The sequence below is a fragment of the Nerophis lumbriciformis genome, linkage group LG37 (genome assembly GCF_033978685.3).
Source record: "Nerophis lumbriciformis linkage group LG37, RoL_Nlum_v2.1, whole genome shotgun sequence".
In the NCBI taxonomy this organism is placed as follows: domain Eukaryota; kingdom Metazoa; phylum Chordata; class Actinopteri; order Syngnathiformes; family Syngnathidae; genus Nerophis; species Nerophis lumbriciformis.
The window spans coordinates 21,291,405-21,304,594 of NC_084584.2; the positions used below are offsets into that span (position 1 = coordinate 21,291,405).

Below are 13,190 nucleotides of genomic sequence, written 5' to 3' on the forward strand. Positions count from 1 at the left end.
AAAATGATACCGATAATAAAAAACACGATACCGATAATTTCTGATATTACATTTTAACGCATTTATCGGCCGATATTATCGGACATCTCTATTGTAACCCATCTTGAAATGGATCTATTATGGTTTACATACCAAATAATATCATGTGACATATATCGTTATGGCAGGAGGCTGCAATATATATTGTGACATAGATTTGAGGTCATATCGCCCATCCCGAGTAGCTACATTTGAAGTTGTGCGAGTAGTTAGCATCCAGTAGTTTATGAATCTTGTTTACAATGAACTCCTCAGCTCTATTTATGCTGGCTGAGCCATTTGCGGCGTACAGCTGTTCCAACATTGTTTATCTGCCACTGTGTTGTGTGATATCCTCCTTTGGACCCATCTTCTGTAGACATTTGTTTTTAATTTCAGCAAAAAAAAAAAGATTCTGAGGCGCTGGTCGATCAAATCTATTAATGGAACGATAAATGGAAATTAACTGGATGATTTGTTGGCATCAATAAATCGGCATGTCCTGTGTGTTTTTGATGTCTTCTAACAGAGTGCAAGAGGGTTCACTCTGCGCAACAATCTCAGCACCTGGGCGGATTTATTCAATAGTAGAATTAAATGAAGTGAACCCTCTTGAAGGTCATACACAATCTTTGTCTCGGTGTAACTAAAGTTAGCAGGTATGGGAATATTTTGGCTTCAAATCCAATGAGCAACAGGAGCCCGTCAACACGGACCAACAATTTGTTGGAAAGTGATAGTAACAAAACAAACCACTCCACCCATTTTTTTATAACTGGGAAAAAAATCTTGAACTTAACCTCAAGATGTTCAATATTTATTGAAATGCAATTTTTGGTAATTTTAAAGTCTATTTTTAGAGATGTCCGATAATATCGGACTGCAGATATCGGAAATTATCGGTATCGGTTTCAATAAGTAAAATGTATGACTTTTTAAAACGCCGCTGTGTACACGGACGTAGGGAAAAGTACAGAGCGCGAATAAATCTTAAAGGCACTGCCTTTGCGTGCCGGCCCAATCACATAATTTCTACGGCTTTTCACACACACAAGGCATATTTGGTCAATAGCCATACAGGTCACACTGAGGGTGGGCGTATAAACAACTTTAACACTGTTACAAATATGCGCCACACTGTGAACCCACACCAAACAAGTCTGACAAACACATTTCGGGAGAACATCCGCACCGTAACACAACAGAACAAATACCCAGAACCCCTTGCAGCACTAACTCTTCCGGGACGCTACAATATACACCCCCCGCTGCCCCCTAACCCCCTCTCCCCACCTCAACCCCGCCCACCTCAACCTCCTCATGCTCTCTCAGGAGCATGTCCCAAATTCCAAGCTGCTGTTTTGAGGCATGTTAAAAAAAATAATGCACTTTGTGACTTCAATAATAAATATGGCAGTGCCATGATGGCATTTTTTTCCATAACTTGAGTTGATTTATTTTGGAAAACCTTGTTGCATTGTTTAATGCATCCAGCGGGGCATCACAACAAAATTAGGCATAATAATGTGTTAATTCCACGACTGCATATATCGATATCGGAATGGGTAATTAAGAGTTGGACAATATCGGAATATCGGATATCGGCAAAAAAGACATTATCGGACATCTCTATCTATTTTATGTGTTTACTTTTTTATTAAAACTGTATTGGACCTATCAAATACAATGGTAAAAAAATACTACAGTAATGTGAAATAAATGTTGTAGGGGGTAGCGGGGGGTGTATATTGTAGCGTCCCGGAAGAGTTAGTGCTGCAAGGGGTTCTGGGTATTTGTTCTGTTGTGTTGATGTTGTGTTACGGTGCGGATGTTCTCCCCAAATGTGTTTGTCGTTCTTATTTGGTGTGGGTTTACAGTGTGGCGCATATTTGTAACAGTGTTAAAGTTGTTTATACGGCCACCCTCAGTGTGACCTGTAAGGCTGTTGACCAAGTATGAATTGCATTCACTTGTGAGTGTGTCAAAAGCTGTAGATATTAAGTGATTGGGCCGGCACGCAAAGGCAGTGCCTTCAAGGTTTATTGGCGCTCTGTACTTCTCCCTACGTCCGTGTACACAGCGGCGTTTTAAAAAGTCATTAATTTTACTTTTTGAAACCGATACCGATAATTTTGAAACCGATCCTGATCATTTCTGATATTACATTTTAAAGCATTTATCGGCCGATATTATCGGACATCCCTACTTGCTATGCAAACCATAAATGTCCACTACAGAGGACACAGCCTCCCAAGATGATATACTTGTGACCATGAGGTCAAAGAAAGCTATTTTACACTTTCCACTTTCTCATGCACTCCAAATCATTAATAAAGTAAAAAAAAAAATTACATCATTTTTTTATGTGATGAGTTTTAAAGCTTCTCCCCGATTATCGTATGCTTCCAATTGACAGCCCGTCCTAAGAGCTACTTTAAAGTGTATCCTGCTGAGCAGCTGTGGACGATTTTTGGTCTATTTCAAAGGTCAGAGTTGCACATTTCGGAGAAGAAAAATAGCCTTGTTATGAAAAGCCAATGTCCACTGCAGAGGACATTCCATATGTTCCAGTGGCTACCCATTGGATTCGCTACACCTCTTTCTGTGGGTTTTCTACGTCTATATGGTCGTTGCCAACATGTGCTTTAGTTGGGTTAGCAGATTCCTGACTTCTCCAGATCCCCCCCGCCCCCACAACAACCACTCCCAGTCCTCCCACCGCTTCCCGAACCGTACCAAATGATGATCACAGAGATTACATATGGGTAATTCCTTTAAAAGAATGCCCACGCTGTGTGCTTAATACTCGGAGCGAGGATTACGCAGACCCCTACATGTGTCTGTTGTGGCTGCATACCTCCAGTCAGACTAAACCCAATCTGTTGCAGATTTGGACGCAAGAAAGGAGGTGCGGATAAAGCCGAGCGTCTGGGAGGAGGTGGGGGGGGGGTGTTGCTTTTATTCTTCCATATGTTGCAGAGACACTGTTGTGCTCTCTGCAATGTGTCCCAATACTTGTGTGCACCTATGCATTGAAAAATACCAAACCTCGACTCTTTCCATTTTCCCTACCTCCTAATTAAAGACAAATGTGATTTTTTTTTAATTTTTTTTTTCATGGTGAAGCTCATAAAGAGTGTAAACTGTGGCCGTCCATTTACATTACATTTACATAAGGAATGCTAAACACCTACACATGTATTGTAATACCTTTATTCAAAGCAGATGGGCCCCCCCCCCAAAAAAACTTCCCTGCTGAGCATGCTTTACTTGGCACATATGTGAGATTCCACAAGTGATTTATTATTATTATAATTGTATTATTTTTGCTGTTGTTGTTGTTCATCAGGAAAGGACAGGAAGTATAGTGTTGAATAACGACTATTATATATAGCCAACAGGGGGCGACATTGACACTAAAAACTCTCAATTGTTTCCTGTGTTGTCTTCGGCGACACTGACATTCTCCCTTAATAGAAATAACAACAATAAAATAAGTAATTAGTAATCATTATTCATTAAAACTACTTTCATTTGTTTTAAATGAGATTAATCACCGTAATTTACTTGCTTACAAAATTTAAACCTAAAAAAAAAGACCCCAATATTTTGACACTAATGAATTATTGTTATTGTCAGAATGTCATATGCGTCATTTATTTGCTCCAAAGCTGGTAGCAGTTTTATTTAAAGTCTTAACTATCCGCTGGAGCATGTGCGCTCAAAATACATTGTGTGATTAATGTGCATGGTTAATTGGATTATTGTTTGTGGTTAATCACATGAGTTAACTCGTTATTTTGGACAGCCCTAAATACAACTTTTTTTATTCTGTGGAAATAAATGGGATTTTGTTTAAATTCAAATAAACTAGATGTGTCGGTATTTTCAGCTTATTTTGGGTTTGGCTTGTACTCTTTAGTTTCATGACTTTGTTAATTTTATTACATTTACTTTGTTGATTCAATTTAATATTCATTTTTTATTTTTAAATATTTCTTTGCATTAATATCTGCCCCTCTCTTCCATTTTAATATTACTTTTTAATCCACTTTATTCTTATTTATTCTCCTAAATTTATATTACATTTTATATATATATATATATATATATATATATATATATATATATATATATATATATATATATATATATAGCGGTATCGCTCGGTTGGTAGAGTGGCCGTGCCAGCAACTTGAGGGTTAAAGGTTCGATCCCCGCTTCCGCCATCCTAGTCCCTGCTGTTGTGTCCTTGGGCAAGACACTTTACCCACCTGCTCCCAGTGCCCCCCACACTGGTTTAAATGTAACTTAGATATTGGGTTTCACTATGTAAAGCGCTTTGAGTCACTAGAGAAAAAGCGCTATATAAATATAATTCACTTCACTTCACTAAAAACACAAATAAGAGATTTTGGGGAGAAATGTATACAAATTTATATATAATATTTAATAAACATGTATGAGGGTAAAAGAGCCATGAAATAAGTCCAGTCTTTGGAATGGCTAATTTAATAAATCAGAAAATCAATATTTATATGGTTTTATCAGCATCTTGTTGGATTTGCTGCCCTCTAGCGGATAAAAGAAATAACGACAAACGAAAACCTTTTTTTTTTTTTGCAATCTATTCTGTTTCCTTCCATCCATTTTCTACCGCTTATTCCCTTTGGGGTCGCGGGGGGCGCTGGAGCCTATCTCAGCTATTCTGTTTACTTTTTTTTTTTAAATACAATTTCTTTTGAAAACATTCTGCCAGCAGGTGAAAGTTAGCGTGGTTTGAATCTATTCACAAGAACAAAAATGGTGTTTGTTTACTTCATAATAAAACTTTTTTTTTTTTTTTTTTTTTTTAAACAAATAAAGGGTGTTTAGAAACCGGCTGTTGGACAATGTTTTAAACAATCATGTGCGGAGGAGGGACATGTATTAGAATCACAAAACACAAACACAGCCATTGAAACTAGCGATTAGCTGCGTTCCAGAGGTATAATTGGAGCTTCTAATTACACTCTACTGCCTCTCCTTCCCCCTAACAGACCACATTTAAACAATAGGATTGGAGGATTGGTTGTTACTGATGCACTTTTACTCACGTTTTTAAACAAAGCACATAAATTGAACATTTAAGGCAGGGGTGTCCAAACTTTTTCCACTGAGGGCCGCACACGGAAAAATTTAAGCATGCGGGGGCCATTTTGATATATATGGATTTTTTTTTTTATCCTATAGGGCCCCCGGGGACCATAAAGGATCTCAGTCATTAAAACGCTAAAAATAAGTCAAATGATTATTATTATTTTTTATTTAACGCTTATAGTAAATCTCTATATCAACTTCAGGTTGATAAAAAGTGAAAAAAAAAAAAATGCCTTTTCTGTCAAAGACAACTTTGTTTTTTATAGCAAAACTGGAAATATGCAGTATTTTGTAATTAGAGCTCTAAAAGATCAATAATGCAGGACACCATTAATTTGAATTCTTTAATAGTTTTGAGTAATCACAGTGAAAATATTAATAAAATCCCACTAAATATGTTTGGGATCCAAAAGGTCCCCCACTCATAAAGTGATACATTTTTATTAGGTTTTCTTTTACTTTCAACACTTAAGTTACGAGATCAACTTCAGATATATCTGTCGATTTTACGTATGAACTATTATTTTGTTTGTTTTTATGCTCTTTTGTCAAAGAAAACTTTGATGTTTTTATATAGCAACCACACAAAATATGCAATATTTTTTCCACATAAAACATTTTAAAGTGAAATTTTTGAATTAATTGGAGCCATGAATAGGTCAATAATTAATTATAACATAGATTTGTTTGTCTTTATTTTTTTTTTTGGAGCAATCGCAAAAAAAAAGAAAAATAAAGAAAAGACAAAAGAAAAAAAAACAGCCTCCATGGCAGCTGTGTCAACATTGCAACTTTTTCTTGTTAGATTTCACCTCATTCCACTTTTTTTTTAATGTTTTTTTTTATTTTTGCAATACTATCAATTTTGCAATTTTTGCAGAATGTGTGGCGGGTTGGTAAACAATTAGCTGCGGGCCGCAAATGGCCCCGGGCCGCACTTTGGACACCCCTGATTTAAGGACATGGGATGGAGAGAGTGGTGCGATACGGACATTGGCGTTCTAAATAAATAAATAAATAAGACAGCCAGGCGACAAGTGCAAGCATCAAAGATAGTGTCGGGCACACCTAACACTACTAAAGCGGCGCTTCTTGCAAATAGAAACTTAATTACATTGCATATTTGTTGCTAGAAATTGTTAACATTCCAAATCAGTTGTTGTTCAAATTGGAGACGAGGCGCGGTTGGATGGTCACCCTCCTCACGGGCGTCTGATCCGCACTGCGGTTGGCCACCAGCTCCTGGAGCTGCAGCGCCCCGCCGCCGATGAAACAGAACGCGGGGCACACGGGGCCCGAGCAGTCCACGTGGCCCTCCCACAGGGGGCGCAGGGAGTGGGCGTCGTAGAAGGTGACGCGGCCCTTCTCGAAGTCCAGGCACACGCCTAGCCGGGGCGGCAGCGGGTAGGTGAGGCCCGCCGGGGCGGACGGGGCGTTGCCGTTGGGGTCGGAGCGATGTCCGTTGTTGTGGTGGTGGTGGTTGGTGTGCTGGGGTAGGTAGATCTTACCCATGCCCATGGTGAGGAAGCAGAAGGGCGGGGCGGAGTCAACGCCGTCTTCTGCACCGCTGTCATGGCCGCTGTCTGGGTCGTAGCTGGAGGACATTTGTGATTACTGTTATTGCTATCATCACTGTGTATTTACTGTAAGCACTTCTATGTCTCACCGGGGACTAGCCATGTCCTCTGGTAGATGAAACCACTCCTGGAGTTTGGACTCCAAACCAACACCAACCTGGAAACCAGTAATATCAATTTATAGTAAATGAAGTTGCTTTGCATGATTCTTCGAATTAGGAGTGGGCACAACAAATCCAAAAAGGATCTTGTAGCATTCACTACCGTTGTGTTAAATTGGAAGGCAACAGCGCCTCCTTGCCACACCCGCTGGATTAAAGATGCGCCTTATTAGAGATGTGCCGATAAATCCGTTAAAATGTAATATCGGAAATTATCGGTATCGTTTTTTTTTTATTATAGGTATCGTTTTTTTTTTTTTTTTTTTTTTAAATTAAATCAACATAAAAAACACAGGATACACTTACAATTAGTGCACCAACCCAAAAAACCTCCCTCCCCCATTCACACTCATTCACACAAAAGGGTTGTTTCTTTCTGTTATTAATATTCTGGTTCCTACATTATATATCAATATATATCAATACAGTCTGCAAGGGATACAGTCCGTAAGCACACATGATTGTGCGTGCTGCTGGTCCACTAATAGTACTAACCTTTAACAGTTAATTTTACTCATTTTCATTAATTACTAGTTTCAATGTAACTGTTTTTATATTGTTTTACTTTCTTTTTTATTCAAAAAAAAGTTTTTAATTAATTTATTTTATTTTATGCATTTTTTTTTAAAAGTACCTTATCTTCACCATACCTGGTTGTCCAAATTAGGCATAATAATGTGTTAATTCCACGACTGTATATATCGGTTGATATCGGTATCGGTTGATATCGGTATCGGTAATTAAAGAGTTGGACAATATCGGATATCGGCAAAAAGCCATTGTTTATTTTTCAAACTGATAAAGGTTAGGCTGAGATTGAATGGTTGTTTCTTTAAAGTTTCAAGAACTATGGGGTGCTTTTCTGAAATACCGTTGTGGTCAAAAGTTGACATATAGGTCATGAAGGATATAATGCAGTGGTTCTTAACATGGGTTCGATCGAACCCTACGGGTTCGGCGGAGGTCAAAACACACCCGACTCATGGTGTAAATAAAAAATTCCCCCTATCGGCGTATTATGGATACGGCAACAGCAGAAGTCACACTGATTTGCAGGTGTGTAATTTGTTGTGACACAAGGAAGTGTTTTAAATTTAGAAAAAAAAAATAATAATATGACTCCTTTAATGCGCGCCTTTTGTATGAAAATAAACCTGAATAGACCTGCTCATCAGCAGTGCGCCTTATAATCCGGTGCGCCCTATGGTCCAGAAAATACGGTAAATATTTAAATGATTTCCTACTATTGGCTCAAATTTAAAGCCCTCCCACGTGTAGGGACTTATTTCCCGAGTTAACTGAATAAACGCCTTAATTAGAGTGTTCAGGAAACATTTAATATTCTGCCTAATGGACTGGAAAGAGAGAGTCTCCCACATGCTTAAAAACAATTTAAACAAATTGGTTAAATAAACATAAATTGTTCTTAATTAACCAGGTATAGGGAATATAGGTTTTGAAAGTGTGACGTACAAACACATTGCATTGTGGGTCTTGCTGGACTCTGAATCGCTTATTTACATGGGAGAATGCAAGACTCTGTGCTTAAGTTTTGTTACTTTCTTTACCAAGTTGAAAACATGTATGCGGCATAATTAATTGCCACAATCCACAATGAGTCCATAGAGAGCTAAGAGCCGGAGATTCAAGAAATAGACGGCGCACTTACCAGTGTAAAAAAATATCCAAGGAGGGGAACCTTAAACGATGGGTTAGTGTGGCTGACACGGGGTTTAGGCCAGTGGTTCTTAACCTGGGTCGGGCTCAGGGGTTCGGCGGAGGTCAAAACACACCCGACTCATCGTGTAAATAAAAACTTCTCCCTATCGGCGTATTACGGATACGGCAACAGCAGAAGTCACACTGATTTGCAGGTGTGTAATTTGTTGTGAGTTTATGCACTGTGTTGGTTTTGTTGTTTGAACAAGGTGATGTTCATGCACGGTTCATTTTGTGCACCAGTAATAAAACATGGTAACACTTTAGTATGGGGAACATATTCACCATTAATTAGTTGCTTATTAGCATGCATATTAGTAACATATTGGCTCTTAACTAGTCATTATTAAGTACTTATTAATGCCTTATTCGGCATGGCCTTATTATAACCCTAACCCTCTAACCCTGGCCCTAACCCTCTAACCCTAACCAAATAACTCTAAATTAAGTCTTTGTTACATAGAATATGTTCCCCATATTAAAGTGTTACCAAAAACATATAATAACTTTGTCTTGAATTTGAAAAAAAAAAAAGGAGGGTTCGGTGAATGCGCATATGAAACTGGTGGGGTTCGGTACCTCCAACAAGGTTAAGAACCACTGATATAATGTCATGGCTGTCCTGAGTTTCCAATAATTTCTACAACTCTTATTTTTTTGTGATAGAGTGATTGGAGCACATAGTTGTTGGTCACAAAAAACATTCATGAAGTTTGGTTCTTTTATGAATTTATTATGGGTCTACTGAAAATGTGACCAAATCTGCTGGGTCAAAAGTATACATACAGCAATGTTAATATTTGGTTACATGTCCCTTGGCAAGTTTCAATGCAATAAGGCACTTTTGGTTGCCATCCACAAGCTTCTGCTTGAGTTTTTGACCACTCCTCTTGACAAAATTGGTGCAGTTCAGCTAAATTTGTTGGTTTTCTGACATGGACTTGTTTCTTCAGCACTGTCCACACGTTTAAGTCAGGACTTTGGGAAGGCCATTCTAAAACCTTAATTCTAGCCTGATTTAGCCATTCTTTACCAAATTTGACGTGTGTTTGGGGTCATTGTCCTGTTGGAACACCCAACTGCGCCCGGGCTGATGATTTTAGGTTGTCCTGAAAAATTTGGAGGTAATCCTCCTTTTTCATTGTCCCATTTACTCTCTGTAAAGCACCAGTTCTATTGGCAGCAAATCAGGCCCAGAGCATAATACTACCGCCACCATGCTTGACGGTAGGGTGGTGTTCCTGGGATTAAAGGCCTCACCTTTTCTCCTCCAAACATATTGCTGGGTATTGTGGCCAAACAGCTCAATTTTTGTTTCATCTGACCACAGAACTTTCCTTCAGAAGCTCTTATGTTTGTCCATGTGATGTCAGATGAAACAAAAATTGAGCTGTTTGGCCACAATACCCAGCAATATGTTTGGAGGAGAAACTGGTAGTTTAAATGGGACAATGAAAAAGGAGGATTACCTCCAAATTCTTCAGGACAACCTAAAATCATCAGCCCGGAGGTTGGGTCTTGGGCGCAGTTGGGTGTTCCAACAGGACAATGACCCCAAACACACGTCAGAAGTGTTAAAGGAATGGCTAAATCAGGTGAGAATGAAGGTTTTAGAATGGCCTTCCCAAAATCCTGACTTAAACGTGTGGACAATGCTGAAGAAACAAGTCCATGTCAGAAAACCAACACATTTAGCTGAACTGCACCAATTTTGCCAAGAGGAGTGGTCAAAAATTCAACCAGAAGCTTGTGGATGGCTACCAAAAGCTCGTTATTGCAGTGAAACTTGCCAAGGGACAAATATTAACATTGCTGTGTGGATACTTTTGACCCAGCAGATTTGGTCACATTTTCAGTAGACCCATAATAAATTCATAATAGAACCAAACGTCATGAATGTTTTTTGTGACCAACAAGTATGTGCTCCAATCACTCTATCACAAAAAATAAGAGTTGTAGAAATTATTGGAAACTCAAGACAGCCATGACATTCTGTTTTTTACAAGTGTATGTAAACTTTTGATCGCGACTGTAGGAGAGACTGATCTCCAAATGAACTCTGATTGAAACGCAATTGAAATGCGGGATGTTTATGAGCCTTTTGTGTGCTCATCGGTTGTCGTATCTCTCTGGGGCCATTCCCCTGACTGTGTGGCTGACATGCTAACCACTAGGCCAATTTTTGTTGAGATCCTGTGCTTTGGAGAAAAAAAAAGGCCTCAAAACGTGGTAACTTTTGCAGTAACTTTCTGAAAAAACTGCCACAAATCAGATATTCGTGGGACGCAACAATCACAAATAAGCCTGCAAATTCCTGGAGGGACTGCGTGTTTCATTATTAAATCTATATGTCTTATTAGAGGTTTTAACCTTTTTGAATTTCCTCTACAGTTAAATATTAACACTGTATTAGTAAACTTACTATTGATATTAATGGTATTCAGTAATTATATCTAATATACTGTGTTTAAATGATAGGAAAACATTTGTCAATCTCTAAGATTATTATCAAGGTTTAGGTCAGTCTAATTACAAAATCAGTACAAACCAAATATACTGCAAAAGAAGAGACTCATAAAAACTGATTAAAAAAATAATATTTACATATTATATTGTGCTTAAATAAATTAATTGAATAAATAATAAATATTAATAATATATTAAACTGTCAATAACATTCATGTGCAAATTGAAGTACAAATTCCCTAATTTAGTCATCATTTTTGTGCTCGAGAAACTTCTCCGTGACTCTAGTTCCAGACTCCTTCTGTTTGTTTGATACTATATTGTCATTACTGCTCCAAGTGGTGGAAAAGTGTATTACAACGGAGTGCCGCTGCGACCCAAACGAACCACAGGGGTGGTCCTCTAAGGGGCACTTTTGGGGCCCTATGGTTAAGAAACACTGTCCAATACTATATATATTAATATCATTACTTAGTACGGGGGTCGGCAATCCGCGGCTCAAGTTTAGCGCCGCCCTAGTGGCTCCCTGGAGCTTTTTCAAAAATGTATGAAAATGTAAAAAGATGAGGGGAAAAAATATTTTTGTTTTAATATGGTTTCTGTAGGAAGACAAACATGACACAAACCTTCCTAATTGTTAGAAATCCCACTGTTTATATTAAACATGCTTCGCTGATGAGAGTATTTGGGGAGCGTCGTTTTCTCCTACTAATTTTGTCGGTCCTTGAACTCACCGTAATTAGTTTACATGTACAACTTTCTCCAAAGCTGCCACATAAAGACGTGTTTTATGCCACTCCTTCTTCCTCTCATTTTGTCCACCAAACGTTTTATGCTGTGCGTGAATGCACAAATTTGTTGACATTATTGACTTGTTGGAGTGCTAATCAAGCATACTTGGTCACTGCATGCTAATAAATGCTAACATGCTATTTAGGCTAACTGTATGTACATATTGCATCATTATGCCTCGTTTGTAGGTACGCTTGAGCTCATTTTATTTCCTGTATTTATGTCCTCTTTGTATCTAATTTATATTTGCATGTCTCATCATGACACATTATCTGTGTGTAATATTGGCTGCATTTCTCATTTCGCCCGGAAAAGGGTGGAGTGCCATCTCCGGGTTGGGGAGGAGATCTTGCCCCAAGTGGAGGAGTTCAAGTACCTCGGAGTCTTGTTCACGAGTGGGGGAAGAGTGGATCGTGAGATCGACAGGCGGATCGGTGCGGCGTCTTCAGTAATGCGGACGCTGTATCGATCCGTTGTGGTGAAGAAGGAGCTGAGCCGGAAGGCAAAGCTCTCAATTTACCGGTCGATCTACGTTCCCATCCTCACCTATGGTCATGAGCTTTGGGTTATGACCGAAAGGACAAGATCACGGGTACAAGCGGCTGAAATGAGTTTCCTCCGCCGGGTGGCGGGGCTCTCCCTTAGAGATAGGGTGAGAAGCTCTGCCATCCGGGAGGAGCTCAAAGTAAAGCCGCTGCTCCTCCACATCGAGAGGAGCCAGATGAGGTGGTTCGGGCATCTGGTCAGGATGCCACCCGAACGCCTCCCTAGGGAGGTGTTTAGGGCACGTCCCACCGGTAGGAGGCCGCGGGGAAGACCCAGGACACGTTGGGAAGACTATGTCTCCCGGCTGGCCTGGGAACGCCTCGGGGTCGCACAGGAAGAGCTGGACGAAGTGGCTGGGGAGAGGGAAGTCTGGGCTTCCCTGCTTAAGCTGCTGCCCCCGCGACCCGACCTCGGATAAGCGGAAGAAGATGGATGGATGGATGGATTTCTCAGAGTTGTTTGTGTGCCATGTTGTTCCAGACCACAGCAAAGCCATTCTGAGCCAGTCATTTCCAGGAGTTATCTCATCTTCTGAGAAGCCTCCGTTTTACTAATGTTTTCCAGTGTTGTAAAAATGTGTAGAATAAGTATTAAAATTACAACATTTCTGTCAACGAAGATTTGCATCAGCCTGCAACGCATAGTCATTTTGATAGTAGGCTATTATAGCTAATATAGACACTTATATCATGTGTTGTCTTCATTATAACATTTACATAAGGCTTTTAATTTTTTGCGGCTCCAGAGAGATTATTCTTCTTTTGGTCCAATA

The 13,190-nt window shown here is 39.3% G+C and overlaps 1 protein-coding gene across 2 annotated transcripts in view; it reads right to left on the minus strand.

Moving 5' to 3' along the window:
* Positions 1-1,335: 1,335 nt before the first annotated feature.
* Positions 1,336-13,190, minus strand: part of trim46b (tripartite motif containing 46b) — a 59,458-nt gene continuing 47,603 nt past the window's right edge. For both annotated transcript variants that reach the window (XM_061931115.1, XM_061931116.1), the window contains exons 11-12: positions 6,824-6,891; positions 1,336-6,751 (exon numbers count right to left, since the gene is read on the minus strand). In XM_061931115.1, coding sequence (XP_061787099.1) covers positions 6,310-6,751; positions 6,824-6,891 — 510 coding nt within the window. In that variant the 3' untranslated portion in view covers positions 1,336-6,309. The remainder of the gene's footprint in view (positions 6,752-6,823; positions 6,892-13,190) is intronic.